Source organism: Sinocyclocheilus anshuiensis, unplaced genomic scaffold (genome assembly GCF_001515605.1).
Source record: "Sinocyclocheilus anshuiensis isolate Anshui unplaced genomic scaffold, SAMN03320099.WGS_v1.1 scaffold12, whole genome shotgun sequence".
Classification (NCBI taxonomy): domain Eukaryota; kingdom Metazoa; phylum Chordata; class Actinopteri; order Cypriniformes; family Cyprinidae; genus Sinocyclocheilus; species Sinocyclocheilus anshuiensis.
In genome coordinates this window covers 671,027-685,190 of record NW_015555713.1, presented here as the reverse complement: position 1 = coordinate 685,190, position 14,164 = coordinate 671,027, and the positions used below count along the sequence as shown (strand labels likewise).

At 35.5% G+C, this 14,164-nt stretch overlaps 2 protein-coding genes across 2 annotated transcripts in view; both read left to right on the top strand.

Moving 5' to 3' along the window:
- LOC107672122 (nucleosome-remodeling factor subunit BPTF-like) overlaps window positions 1-10,443 on the top strand; it is a 36,752-nt gene extending 26,309 nt beyond the window's left edge. The window contains exons 24-32 of the mRNA XM_016465205.1: window positions 10-507; window positions 2,477-2,559; window positions 2,731-2,956; window positions 3,639-3,925; window positions 5,892-6,065; window positions 6,154-6,346; window positions 6,772-6,856; window positions 7,098-7,284; window positions 9,824-10,443. Coding sequence (XP_016320691.1) covers window positions 10-507; window positions 2,477-2,559; window positions 2,731-2,956; window positions 3,639-3,925; window positions 5,892-6,065; window positions 6,154-6,346; window positions 6,772-6,856; window positions 7,098-7,284; window positions 9,824-9,860 — 1,770 coding nt within the window. The 3' untranslated portion in view covers window positions 9,861-10,443. The remainder of the gene's footprint in view (window positions 1-9; window positions 508-2,476; window positions 2,560-2,730; window positions 2,957-3,638; window positions 3,926-5,891; window positions 6,066-6,153; window positions 6,347-6,771; window positions 6,857-7,097; window positions 7,285-9,823) is intronic.
- Window positions 10,444-11,705: 1,262 nt separating this feature from the next.
- LOC107672121 (importin subunit alpha-1-like) overlaps window positions 11,706-14,164 on the top strand; it is a 3,295-nt gene continuing 836 nt past the window's right edge. The window contains exons 1-8 of the mRNA XM_016465204.1: window positions 11,706-11,803; window positions 11,919-12,020; window positions 12,130-12,270; window positions 12,385-12,470; window positions 12,561-12,829; window positions 12,922-13,016; window positions 13,744-14,007; window positions 14,086-14,160. Coding sequence (XP_016320690.1) covers window positions 11,955-12,020; window positions 12,130-12,270; window positions 12,385-12,470; window positions 12,561-12,829; window positions 12,922-13,016; window positions 13,744-14,007; window positions 14,086-14,160 — 996 coding nt within the window. The 5' untranslated portion in view covers window positions 11,706-11,803; window positions 11,919-11,954. The remainder of the gene's footprint in view (window positions 11,804-11,918; window positions 12,021-12,129; window positions 12,271-12,384; window positions 12,471-12,560; window positions 12,830-12,921; window positions 13,017-13,743; window positions 14,008-14,085; window positions 14,161-14,164) is intronic.

The window sequence follows — 14,164 nt, the reverse complement described above, 5'->3', positions numbered from 1 at the left end:
CCACCCCAGGTCCTTCCTCAAACTTCAGTCCCGCCCCCTACACCTGTCCCCACCCCCCAAATAGCACAGGTGACGGCCACCGCACCTCTACAACAGGTCACCACCCTCCCCATCGCCCAGACCACCGTTACCAAAGTCCAGTCCCAGATCCAGCTTCCCCCGCAGCTCCTCAGCGTCCCCGGGCTCCAGCAGCAGGTCATCTCCCACATCCAGAGTCAGGTAGCGGCCCAGATTCAGGCTCAGGTCCAGCAGGTCGGGACCACGGCCGGGATGCCCCAGCAGATCAAACTGCAGCTGCCCATTCAGATCCAGCAGCAGGGCGGAGGGCAAGACCAAGCACACCAGATCCAGAATCTGGTGACCATCCAGACGGCCAGCGTACAGGAGCAGCTCCAGCGCATCCAGCAGCTCTGCGAACAGCAGCAGCAGCAGAAGAAGAAACAGCAGGAGGCTAAGAGAGAGCAGGCCCAGCAGCACGTCAGCCAGAGTGATCTGATACAGAAACAGGTGAGGACCCAAATATGTGACTCCAGAATGATTTAGTTGTTGAGTTTAAGAAACATGGGATATTATGTAAACCTTAGGTTACTTTCACACAGCAGCAATATACGATTGCCCGTGATCGGAGTGTTAAGAATGGCTCTGTTCAAAATGATTTTGATCTGAAACTTAAAGGCTTTGCAACCAAATTTTAAGAGTGAGTTCAGCTGATATTTTTTGTTGTCTGTCGCTACGGTTAGAGGCATTACTCGTTAGATGATTCTGCATGTGTGAATGGATACACTGCATTGAGCCGTAGTTAATTGAAACATTTAATTATTAAAATATAAGCCTATGTTAATTTGTTAATTAATTATGTTAATTTTATTCCAATGCTTCTTGGTTGGAATGAAAGATTTAATTCAAATTCTTTAAAAATGTCTCATGTTTTTATATATCTCAAACAACTTTATTGATCCCCAAGGGGCAATTTAGTTTGGGCAATAAAACAAGTAACTAATATTAACAACATTAATAATAATAAAAAAATATAATTCTAATTAAAAAAAAATTATATATATATATATATATACACGTGTGTGTGTATGACGATATAAAAGAAATCTAAAAATATGGAACCTAGAAATAATTAATAATAAAGTAGTTTAATATTAGTAGTAAAATACTTCAATTAATAATTGAAGTATTTTCAAGATAGAATATTTTTTAAATTACAAAATTTTTAAGATTTCATATAATAGATAAATGGATTAATGTTATAATACACTGGATAAATATGAATAAATACAAATGAAGAAAAGATTGTCTATATATAAGGATTTTATTGTTACAATTCATCAGTGCACAATATTCTAATAGAAAAAAGTCTTCATTATATTTCATGAAAATGTCGTAACTTTTTAAAATGACTTCTCTGCTAATGAACTGCAGGGGGGAAAAATGAGTTCCTGTGAGTCCTTAAAAATTTTTTATATTCAGTTTGATCAATTTAAGGTCATAAAAAGTTTTAAATGTAATAAATTGTAACAAATGGAACAAAAGTCTTTATTATATATGTGGTGTTCGGGTCCTTTTTGCTCTGAAAAATGTTAATTTTTCCCGAAAATACTAGTTAATGTTATTGCATTGGACTGAAATTTTGTGACTTTGTTCACAAAGGGTATAACTACTTCTAAAAAAAATGTTGATCATTTTCATACTTTTCTGGGGGAGATTTTTCACCTTTCAGTTTTTATTTAATATTGTGAAAATTATTAATAAATAATGCTTTTTTCACTCAAAAAATGAGGTGCCTACTCTCAGATAAATGAGGCCTACGATTAATCAGAAGCAAATATAAATACAAAACCAGTCCTAAATGAAAGATAAGAAGTTGACAAAAAGATTGAATCCAATATTTGGTGATAATATAGCATAATGAGTGATTTATAAGCAATTTTTTGAGGGAGTGCCTTTTTTGCTCTGTAACCTCGTAAGTGTGATAGGGTTCTGAACACAACACAAGGGTTAATAAGTCTTCAATTTGGGGATGGAAAAACAGGAACTGCAATATGACTAATGTAGTTATTAAACTGCGAAATGTGATGATTTAAAGAAATGTGTGCTTTGCACTTTTCAAACTCTTGAACACATTATTGTATTGTCAAAATCCAAATTCGATCAACCTTTATTTCTTATGTGTTGATATGTTACTGCATAAACCAATTTAAATGCATGCGTGTATTTCATAAAATAAATTTAAGTATTTTAAATGAGTAATTACCCTGTGATGCAAAGCAGTTAAAGTATCTGAGATACCTAATGGATTTGAAAGTTCAAGTCCTGCGCTACATGATTTCCCACTAAATAAATGCATTTACTAGGGAAACGTGACATTACAGTAGTTACGATCCTGACTGATGGTGTTACCTGTTGTTTTAAAACTTTCCATCTGTATGGAGCGTTAACATGTTAAACACTTCTTGTTTTCGCTTAGGTGGCTCAGAAGCAGAATGTGGCCATAGAGCAGTTGAAACAGAAGAAAACCATGACTCCTGCTGAAAGAGAGGAGAACCAGAGGTAAATACTTTATATATGTTGCCGATCTCCCTTTTTCCCACTTTCCAAATGACTTTCTGTGCTAAAACTTCAGTGATTTTAAATGTCAACTAACATGAAGCATTATTTAGGCTCATTATCTTTGTAAAGCTTTAATCAACCCAATCCATTGTCTTTCGTCTGTCCGGGCAGGATGATTGTCTGTAACCAGGTGATGAAGTTCATCCTGGATAAAATCGATAAGGACGAGAGGCAGGCGGCTAAAAAGAGGAAACGAGAGGAGTCGGTGGAGCAAAAGCGCAGCAAGCAGAACGCCAGCAAGCTGTCGGCTCTGCTCTTCAAACACAAAGAGCAGCTCAAGGCTGATATCCTGAAGAAAAGAGCTCTGCTTGATAAAGAACTACAGCTGCAAGTGCAGGTGAGAGGAACAGGAAGTGCGCAAACTTCATCAAATATATTTGATTTTCACTGATCTGAGATTTTTAATTCAAGGTGTTACTACTGTTAAAAAGAGTTTTTTTGTTTTTTTTTTTACAAAAGAAATTAAGTATTAAATAATATAATTAAATAATAAACTAATTTAATAAATAATAAATGCAGTCGATAATATTAAATGTTTATTGAGCAGGAAATCAGCATATTAGAATGATTTCTGAAGGATCATGTGACACTGAAGACTGGAGTAATGATGCTGAAAATTCAGCGTTGCATCACAGCAATAAATTATATTTTAAAATATATTCAAATAGAAAAAAGTTATGTTAAATTGAAATAATATTTCAGAATATTACTGTTATTACTGGATTTTTGAACTGCAGCCTTGGCGCGCATAAGAGACTGTCAAACTTTTGACAGGTAGTGTGTGTTCACAAACAGTAATTAAGGACTGTTTTTCCTCGTTTATGACAATATTAGCTGTGGGAATCTGGCAATAGCAACGAATGCTTTCATTTCTCGCCCACATTTCAGCTTTACTCTCTCACACACACACACACACACACACACACACACACACTATTAACACCACATCAGACTTGCCAAATAGACAGTTGAAGCTACATTGCGTATGTTGAGTCCTTTCATGTTTCCTTTCATTGTAGGAGGAGTTGAAGCGCGATCTCATTAAACTGCGGCGGGAGAAGGAGAAAGCTCAGGCTGCGGCTGCACAAGCTGCAGCAGCTGCCGCGGCCGCCAGCGCACACGTGCACAGCGGTCTCTCCTCGTACACGGCCACGGTCACGTCCCCCTCCACGCACAAACGCAAGCGGGAAGAGGAGAGAGACGCTTCCAAGTCCAAGCGCAAAAAGATGATCTCCACTACCTCAAAGGACAGCAAGAGGGACATCAAGTTATACTGCATCTGCAAGACGCCCTACGATGAGTCGAAGTATGACAATTTTATTGTCCTGCGATTTTAGGGGGTTGTCAGATGGGTTTTTGTTTCTGTTAGGAATTCTTTTTCTCTCTTTTGTGTGTTTATCATTAATATAATTTTTTATTTTTTTTTTTTAAATAGTGTTAGTTTTAGTCAGTGGAAACTTACACATTTTCGTCATATTTTCGTCTTACTTTATTATGATTAAAATGATGAAAAAAATATATTATTTTGCTCAATTTTAATTGCAATGATTGTTGTCATTTGGGAAATGTATTTTTACATTTCATCAGAAGTTACTCTTTCACCAATAAGCACAAATCAATAGAATATTTAATCGAATGCTTGGTTTATTTTACCTCATCTAACGTTAGTGTACAGATTTATAACAGGATATCAATTAGAGGCTAAATAAACACCAAAGACTTTAGATATATACTCGCCTTGTCTACGTTATGAAAACTGGTGTAACAAAAACATACTCTCAAATATTACAATGGAGAAATTCTTAATAGTAATTCCAATAATTCCAAATTGCATTAATGTTTCCCTTTTAAAACAACAAAAAGGACTTATTGCTGCACAGAGGTTGCGTAAATAATGTTACAATCCGCAACCACTATCGCAAACAATATAGTCGAGATCCATGACAGAACACAGACTGGCTGAATGACACTTTCATTTAAGCAGAATACCTCAAACGGAGATCGCTAAACTCCAGCTTACTTGTACAGTACTGTTTGTCTGTGTTTTCAGATCACGGCACCTCCGCAGAGAGAGGTGAATGGTTGCCAGATTGCATAAAACAAAAAGCCGGGCAGCGTAACGTACGTATCCGTTTAACAGAAAAGCTCTGATTGGGGGATTTGAGGTCTTGATATCTGGCAACCGCAAACATGAACGCTCGCATAATAGAGTCTTGTACAGCAGTCTGAAATGTTTTGTCTCCACGTATATATATATATATATATATATATATATGTATGTATGTATGTATGTATGTATGTATGTGTGTGTGTGTGTATATATTATTGGATTTACAATATACAGTATATATTTACACCAGAAGTGTAAAGAGTATTTAGAATATTCTAAACATTCAATAAGATTTTTAATACACCTATTTATCAGGTGTTTTTTAAATTGGTTATTTTATTTTATTGTAATATTCTGAGTGGCATTAAAAAAATATACACATATGCTAAGATTTTAAAAAAGGAAACAATATTACTATTTTTGCTGAAAACTCAAAATATAATGTAAAACTAATTTGTGCATCCAAACTTTCCGGAAAAAAAGAGTTTGGCATCACAAGACTTGTTTGAACACAGTAGAAAGACTGTTAAAAGTCACTTTAAATTCACAATTTTGGTAAAACAGTACACTTCTGTGTAATTTGTTTCTGAACCTCAAACAGTTGAACACTCTAAATAAAAGCATTTGGCTTAATAAATGTAAATGTAAATCATGCTACTGAAGCTGTAAAAATATTAATACGATTTTTCATAAAAGACGTGATGTCTAAGAACATCAGATGAAAGAATCTAATGTTGGTTTGCTGTTGATGCAGGTTCTACATCGGTTGTGACCTCTGCTCTAACTGGTATCATGGAGAGTGTGTGGGCATCACCGAGAAAGAGGCCAAGAAGATGGATCATTTAGTCTCAGTTATCGTTTAATGACCTTATTATCGTCTCGTTTTCGTCGGGAAAAAACCTAGTTGACGAACATTTTTCGTCATCGTTTTCGTTAACGAAATTAACACTATTTTAAAATAACATCATTTTGGATATTTACACCAGAAGCTCAAATTTCTGCCTTGAAAAATATAAACATATAATTAGATTTTAAAAGGAAACAATATAAATGTAAATCATGCTACTGAAGCTGTAAAAATATTAATACGATTTTTCATAAAAGACGTGATGTCTAAGAACATCAGATGAAAGAATCTAATGTTGGTTTGCTGTTGATGCAGGTTCTACATCGGTTGTGACCTCTGCTCTAACTGGTATCATGGAGAGTGTGTGGGCATCACCGAGAAAGAGGCCAAGAAGATGGATGACTACATCTGTTCAGAATGTAAACGAGCTCAGGAGGGAAGCACAGAGGAGCTCTACTGCATCTGCAGAACTCCATACGACGAGTCCCAGTAATCACGCATCTGCAGTCTCATCACATGTATTTCAAAAGCTGCATGTGGAAGCACAGTTTCTGATATGATCGATATGCTTCTTCAGGTTCTACATCGGTTGCGATCGCTGTCAGAACTGGTACCACGGGCGCTGCGTGGGCATCCTACAGAGCGAAGCCACACATATCGACGAGTATGTGTGCCCGCAGTGCCAGTCTACAGAGGATGCCATGACGGTCCTGACGCCGCTCACAGACAAAGACTACGAGGGGCTGAAGCGGATCCTGCGCTCCTTACAGGTCCATATGGCATCTTTTCAAGGCTGTTTGGATTTTTAGAGCTGGTGTTTAGTTTGGAATGGGACACGATGCAAAATTGTTTGACTGGTTGATTTTAACCCTTAATTTGTTTGGTTATAGTCATAACAAAAGCAAGCAATTGTCTGGTTGTAATAAACTTCACCTTTAGCTGCTTTACAGAAAACACTTGTATGGAATTGCACAATATTTAAATCACAGTTCTCCCCAAAATGAAAAATCTGTCATCGTTTACTCACCCTAACGATGTTCCAAGACTGTATGAGCTTCTTTCTTCTGACAGTATTTTGAAGAATGTGTGTAACGTTCAGTTCCCATTGACTTTCATTGTATGATCAAAAAATATAATGGAAGCCAAAAGGAACTGATTCTGTGTGAATCTTATAATCATTTTATATGTATGTTAGTCCCATAAGATGGCGTGGCCATTCCTGGAACCAGTGGATCCAAATGATGCTCCAGATTATTATGGGATCATCAAGGAACCAATGGGTAAGAGTTCTTCTTCTTCTCTTTTGTATGACCAGAATTATTTTGTGACTTGTATAATATTCTCTTTGGTTATATGTACATTTCTGTTTAAGTTTTAAGGTAATTCTTAAACTATTAACATACTATTTTATATTATTTTTTTATAAATGATTTATAAGTAACACTGAAGAATTAGCATTTTGTGTGTTTTAGTAATGATTTTCATTATTTTCTGCTTCCCTTGTGTGTCTGTTATCTGCAGACCTTTCTACAATGGAGGAGAGGATCCAGAAGCGCTTTTACAGCAAACTCACAGAGTTCGTAGCAGACGTGACCAAAATCTTTGACAACTGCCGCTACTACAATCCCAGCGACTCGCCTTTTTACCAGTGTGCTGAGTTCCTGGAGTCTTTCTTTGTACAGAAACTCAAAGCTTTCAAAGCAAGCAGGTAACGTCTGCTCACAGACATATAATTTAGCAGTATAGGATGCTTTTTAGGACATTTAAGGATTAGTTCACCCAAAAATAAAAATTCTGTCATTCACTTACCCTCATGTTGTTACAAACCGAAATCAGTTTAAGACCAAAACGGATACAGATTGTGTTTCTCGTAACTGATATGCTTAACTGATTTTAGTTTTTCCTTTTTTTTTTCTTCTACACGGATTTAAATTATTTAAAAATATTCATTCACATTCATATTTATTTTAAATGTTAAGCTACATATTTGGAGTAATTATCCAAAAAATACATTAAATATGTTTCTGTGGAATATTAAAACATACTGTTAACCAAATAGTTTGAAAATCGTAAATATCGATTTAAAAAATGGTCAAACCGATATATCAGTTTACATAAAAAGCTGTAACAGTGGTTTTACCACAGGTAAGGTTTTTTTATTTTTTTTTTGGCCATAGTATTAGTTTTTGTGTACTAAATTTGATACTGCATTGAAGGGCTGGGTAAAAAATATATCTCGATTATAATTGATTCTCATTTTTACGAAACGATATCGATTCTTAAATCCCAAGAATCGATTAGTCTGGCCTGTTTTCAGTTAATGGATGGAACATTGAAGGGCACCTCCCATACAATAAATCGCAATAAGCATTGTGCTTTGGTACTTTTAATATGAAACAAAGTCTCAGATTTCAAATTATGTTCATGAATGCCGTTTTGGCGCTGTTTAATGTGGACTGGAGTGATCGCTGTAGCGCAGCGCGCCTCGGTTCAATAAAAGCGGCAGCGCGAGGCGCACGTGAACTGATCATCTCCTCCACATTATTACCAGTTTCAGCACAAAATAAACATGACTAAACATCCGAAGGTAAGTTAAAAGAAAGAGTAAAACTTTACAATCCATAGCCTGTCTCATGTAATCGCTCAATCAGTGTTTCAGCCGCGCAAAGACGTCAATATAACGTCTTGTAAACAAGGTCACGTAACATCACATTTACCTCAGAAAAAACATATTCGGTGACCATAAACTCATTAGTCAGCTAGAAAAATTAACTGTAGAGAGGAGCATTTTGCTAAATATATGCACCAGATAATATATTCATTATAACTTTTACTGTTCTTCAACGAATTGAAATAGAAATATTATGTAATTGTAACTTATTTTATTATAAAAACTTCATTAAGTGTAATTTAAGCAAAAAATCAGTCAGTTTTAACCTTCAATATTATAGTAATGTAGTACCAAGTGACTCGTGTATATTTTACAGCATTAGTTAAGAGATTATTTTTCCTTGAGCAAATTTAGTCATGTACTGTACCTGATATATATCCAAAATAATCAATATTGAATCGAATCGCAAGCTTGTGAATGAGAATCGAATCGAATCGTGAAATTTGTGTCAAAACCCAGCTCTACTGCATTGTACTGTTTAGTTTGCCCTTGTCTTGATTTCACAATTTTCATCAGTCTTTTCCATTGCATTGGCTTATCCAGTTTTGTTTTGTATCTGCTTGTCTTCATGAACATTGTTTTTCACACTATGAATGTTTCTGCTTTAAATATATTTTTTAATTCAGAGGCAATTTAGTGGTAATCTAACCTTCCACTTCTCTGGCTGGCATTTCATCCTCTTATTCCTGTCCTTATTTCATTGACTGTGTGCTGATAACATAAATGTTTGTGTTTGTGGTTCATGCATGCCGTTCATTCAATCCATTATCCTTTCTTGCAGATTATCATAAGTCATAGTGGCTGAAGGGGCGGAGTCATTCTGTATTAGAGAATCATGGAACTTGCTGTTTTATTAACAGTGGAAGCTGATGTACATTTAAGTGAAATGAGTAAAACTGTTTGGAGAACCTGTCAATAAAAGCCAGAACTCCAGTGAAGCCTTTGACAATCGGCAGCCATGTTGAAGCACTATGAACACAGAAATCAAGGGAAATGCTGATCCAGTTTTTTTTTTTTTTTTTTTACCCATTACGTTTGCTGATCACATGATGTTATGTATGATGTTTACATGGATGCATGATCATATTTATCACATGGATTGGCTGATTAAAGGCATTTTAAGACTTTTCTGTTCAGTTTTTTTGTAATGTGCTTAATGACATGTTTGTTTCAGCTGGTTCGCTGATCTGTCCAAGTGTTCATTGAGAGGACTAATGAATTTGCTGAAAATTTGTGCAACTTTATAACTTTAAAGTTTCGGTTGGCTTGAATATGAAGCAAAATAAAGAGTTTTAAATCCTTTTATTGGGATTTCAATGTTGAAATAAAGGACCATGCTTTAAAAAAAGGTTGAAATTGTTTTTTGTTTGTTTTTCATTTCTTCTAAATTTAGGTTGAAACCAGCACCAATTTAAATGACTGAAGGCATTCCCGTTGTATTATGCCAACATGGCTGCCATTCCTTTAACGCCTGAGGCTATTTTTCTCTGTGCTGTAGACTTAATTTTCCACCTCTATTTGTGAATGTTCAATAAAACCAAAGGGCTTTTAACCTCATTCTCTCTGTATTCTCTAGGTCTCATAACAACAAACTACAGTCATCAGCCTCATAGAATACAACCACATGCTGTTCTAAATAAACTTTGAACATTTAATTCAAGATGGAACTCTATCCCAGTCAGCCAGCACCGCACATAGCCACAGCGTTTGGTGGAATATCGGACATAAAAGCTGTGGGTTTGGATCAAGAATGGACGGTTTACATTTTTGGTTGTTAAAGCAGTGAGTTTAGACTGGGATGCACTCCTATTGGATTTCTTTGAGGATTAAATACCTACAAAAAATGTATTTGTGAGTTTTTAAAACCCTCCGGAATCATGTTCGCATTTTCCAGGACAGCAGGAGTCTAAGTGCACCAGTTGTTTTTTCCCCCCCTTTATATGATTCAGCATACTACTTCAGAAGTGGAAAGTGGACGCAATCTGCTAATTGGTTTTTAAGCAATGGGGTTGATCAAGTTACTTAAACTAAAAAGTGTTGCTCTAAAAAGGCATTGAGGACTGATGAAAGTACTAGTCAAGAAGGTATCCTGTTTGTATAACTTGTCTTTTTTTTCTTTTTGTATTACAACTGAAGAAATATTGATGTATATGAAACAAATAAATGGAGGGGACAGGATTCTCTCTTCTACATTGATTAAGATGTCTCTGTATTCTCTTCATTTGAAAATTATTAGACCCCTAAACAATCTGGCAGTTCAGATTAAAAAGATGATGTACTTGTAGATACATAAATGATCTAACAATTCTTAATGTTTTGTATAGATTTTTTTGTGTTAAAAGGCACAAAATGAACCACATATTTTCCTCATGTTCATAGTTAAGGATATACTTATTACAGTAAACTTTTTTGTGTTATATTTTGAAGTGCACTTTTCCCATCTTACAGAATTTGTATGGCAATAACCATGTTTTGTTCCTATCTCTGATCTTAATAGAATTACGATACTTCTATAAAGACTTATTTCTCTTATTTGTTTGTATATTTGGGATCATTTGTTTCAAGCCTACAATCCTACGCTTATACACGTGTGATCTTCAAATCGTAGTCTAATGAATTGCTTTAATGAATGAATTAAAAGTTTCACTAACAACTGGCAAGTTGTGTGTTACCATTAACCGGTTTCTGAGTTGCTTTCACTATCAAACAAATAATTGCCTATTAGAAATATGATTATTTAATTTACAGAAATACTGAATCCTTTTTTTTTTCAGCACACAATGGATATATGCGTTCTGTATACTGTAACACGTGGTGTCAAAGCCTCTCTATCTCTTCCATCATGGATTTTAAACTTTGAGAAAGCCAAGCATGGTCGTCGCTGACCAATCAGAATTAAACATAGAGCTGTTTCGCCCCGCCCCCTTGTCATACGTACATTCCTTGTAACCAGAGTGCTTTCTATAGATTTATTTATGATTAAATTGATTTAAACAGAAACAGTATATTTTTAATAATCATAACAGCACAGCACATCCTTTAATAGCCTTTATATTTATACAAACTGCAGTATTATTTAATGTCATGATTGTGGGTAAAAAAAACAACAACTATTTGAAACCACCTCTCCAGAGTTAACTGAAAACATTTTAAATAATCAGGTTTTTGTAAACAACCGTCATAAATATTTATAGAGATCGTTAATTCAGATGAATAAAACGATCAGATCTCAATAATAAAAATGTCAAATATGAATATGTGTTTAATTATATACTAAATATACAAATTTAGTGTTTACACAATAACATGTTCTTTTGAAGCTCATTTCTTTTTAAAGGATAAAATATTGAAATTAATTCCCAGAAATCTTGTTTGGCATTCTCGCCAAATCTCGCGTTAATACGTAAGCTTCGTCCCCACGCCAGCAGTGTGATGTTTCAAAACGGTCCAATAGGAAAATGCTTTTGCTCGAACGGACCAATGAGATTCTTCATAGCGCGAATTTAAAGGTCTGTTTCATACTTCCACCGCCACAGTCCTTTGGTTGGAAAGAAAGGTACGTTCCTCCTCAGTAGATTTATAATATAGTTTATTCTTAAGTATGCTTTTCTAATTTCAGAACTGAGTGATACAACAAGGTTGATATGTTCACGAACACGTTTCTGTTTCAGGTTGCGATATACTGGGATTAATCAAACCTCATTAAAATGTCTGCTGCTAATGAGAACAGTCCACGACTCACTCAGTTCAAAAACAAAGGAAAAGATGCATCCGTAAGCAGTTTTGCAAAACGATACAACAAAAAGTGCTGATATCGAGTGTTTTCTTTCAAATGTGCCGCAGTTCCGCTCGTAAAAGATGTTAAATGCTTTAATAATGTAGGAGCTGAGACGTCGCAGGGTCGAAGTCAATGTTGAACTTCGCAAAGCAAAGAAAGACGAGCAGATTTTGAAAAGGAGAAACGTGAGCAGTCTACCGGACGAGGCCACCTCTCCTCTTCAAGAGAAAAGCCAGAACGGTCAGGTATGTAGATGATCCATATTAATGCACGATTCAGCACGTAATCATTTGTTATTGATGAATGTATACATGCTGTTTAGGTATTACAAGTCATAATATATGATTGTGTTTTATCAGGCTCTGCACTGGACGGTGGAGGAGATTGTAAATGGTGTGAACAGTAATAACTTGGAGACTCAGGTCCAGGCGACCCAAGCTGCCAGGTAATGCTTAAAAGATAGCATTTGCATGCAAAGAAATATGCATTCATTTCAACTGTTTTACATGTTATGATTTGTCCAATTGAAATACAGGAAGTTGCTGTCAAGAGAGAGGCATCCACCTATTGACCGTATCATCAGCGCTGGTCTGATTCCTAAGTTCGTGAGCTTCCTGAGCTTGACCGAATCTCCTCCCATACAGTTTGAGGCAGCCTGGGCTCTGACTAACATTGCATCTGGGACATCTGACCAGACCAGTGCTGTGGTTCAGGGAGGGGCTGTTCCAGCATTCATCAGCCTCATCTCTTCACCGCACGCTCATATTAGCGAGCAGGCAGTCTGGGCCCTTGGAAACATTGCTGGTGGGTGGCCAGTAGCATTTCTGCTCAAAGAGATGTGGTGATTTTTGTTAACTTGGTTGTATGAATTTATTTTTGCTCTTTCGTCTTTGTAGGTGATGGCTCTGCATACAGAGATCAAGTCATTAAGCACGGTGCGGTTGCCCCCCTCTTAGCTCTGCTGGCTGTTCCTGATTTCTCAGTATTTCCTGTAAGTTTATTATTATTGTTTTAATAATAGATATTTATTTTTACATTATTTAAAATATTATATTTTTATTAAAGTGTTTATTAATATTGAAAATGATGAAATATTAGGTTTATTTTTATTAAATTACATTTGTTAAAATATTATACATTTTAGATGTTTATTTTAAAAATAGATATTTTAATGTTGTTAAAATATTAATATTAATAATCTTTTTCAAAAGTGAAAATATATTTAATTAAATTTATTCATATGAGATTTAAAAATAGATCATTCAAATATTTATTTTAATTTGTTTTTATTCAATAATAAATCTATTCAAATATATTTAAATTATTAAAGTTTGATTCATTCTATTTATTTTATTACATTAGATAATAAATCTGTTTACTTTTAAATAAACTGCCTTTTTAATTGATTCTTAACTGGATGGTTTTGATTCTTAATTTTTATGTATATATATGTGTGTACAAAAAATTGAGAACACTGCTTTTACAGATTGTATGTCATGGCTTGACTTGACTGATGTCTCATGACAATTTGACAATTGTAATATTTAATAAATGTAAATGTTTCATTTGTTTGTTTGTTTGTTTTTTTCTCCCATTATATTTTGGGGTTCAGCACTATTGGTTTTAAACCACTATTTAAATTGTAGTGGGCATACTTTACCAGTAGGTGGCCTCAAAGCTTCAGTAATTTTTCCTGACTAGTCTTTCTTCTTCTGCAGTCTGGTTACCTGAGAAACGTCACCTGGACCCTGTCAAACCTGTGCCGCAATAAGAACCCTGCACCTCCTCTGGATGCCGTGAAACAGATGCTGCCAACTCTTATCCGCCTTCTGCATCATGAAGATAAGGAGGTGCTAGCGGACACCTGCTGGGCAATCTCATACCTGACCGATGGGCCCAATGAAAGAATCGAGGTTGTGGTGGAAATTGGTGTGGTTCCTCGACTGGTGCAGCTGCTGGGATCAGGGGAGCTCTCCATTGTGGTAAGTTGGTTTAAAGTAGTGATATGCTCATTATTTATTAAATGAATGAACGATGATTTTTTTTTTTTCTTCCTATAGACCCCTTCACTGCGTTCCATTGGTAACATCGTCACTGGTACAGATGAACAGACCCAGGTGGTGCTCAACGCTGGCGCTC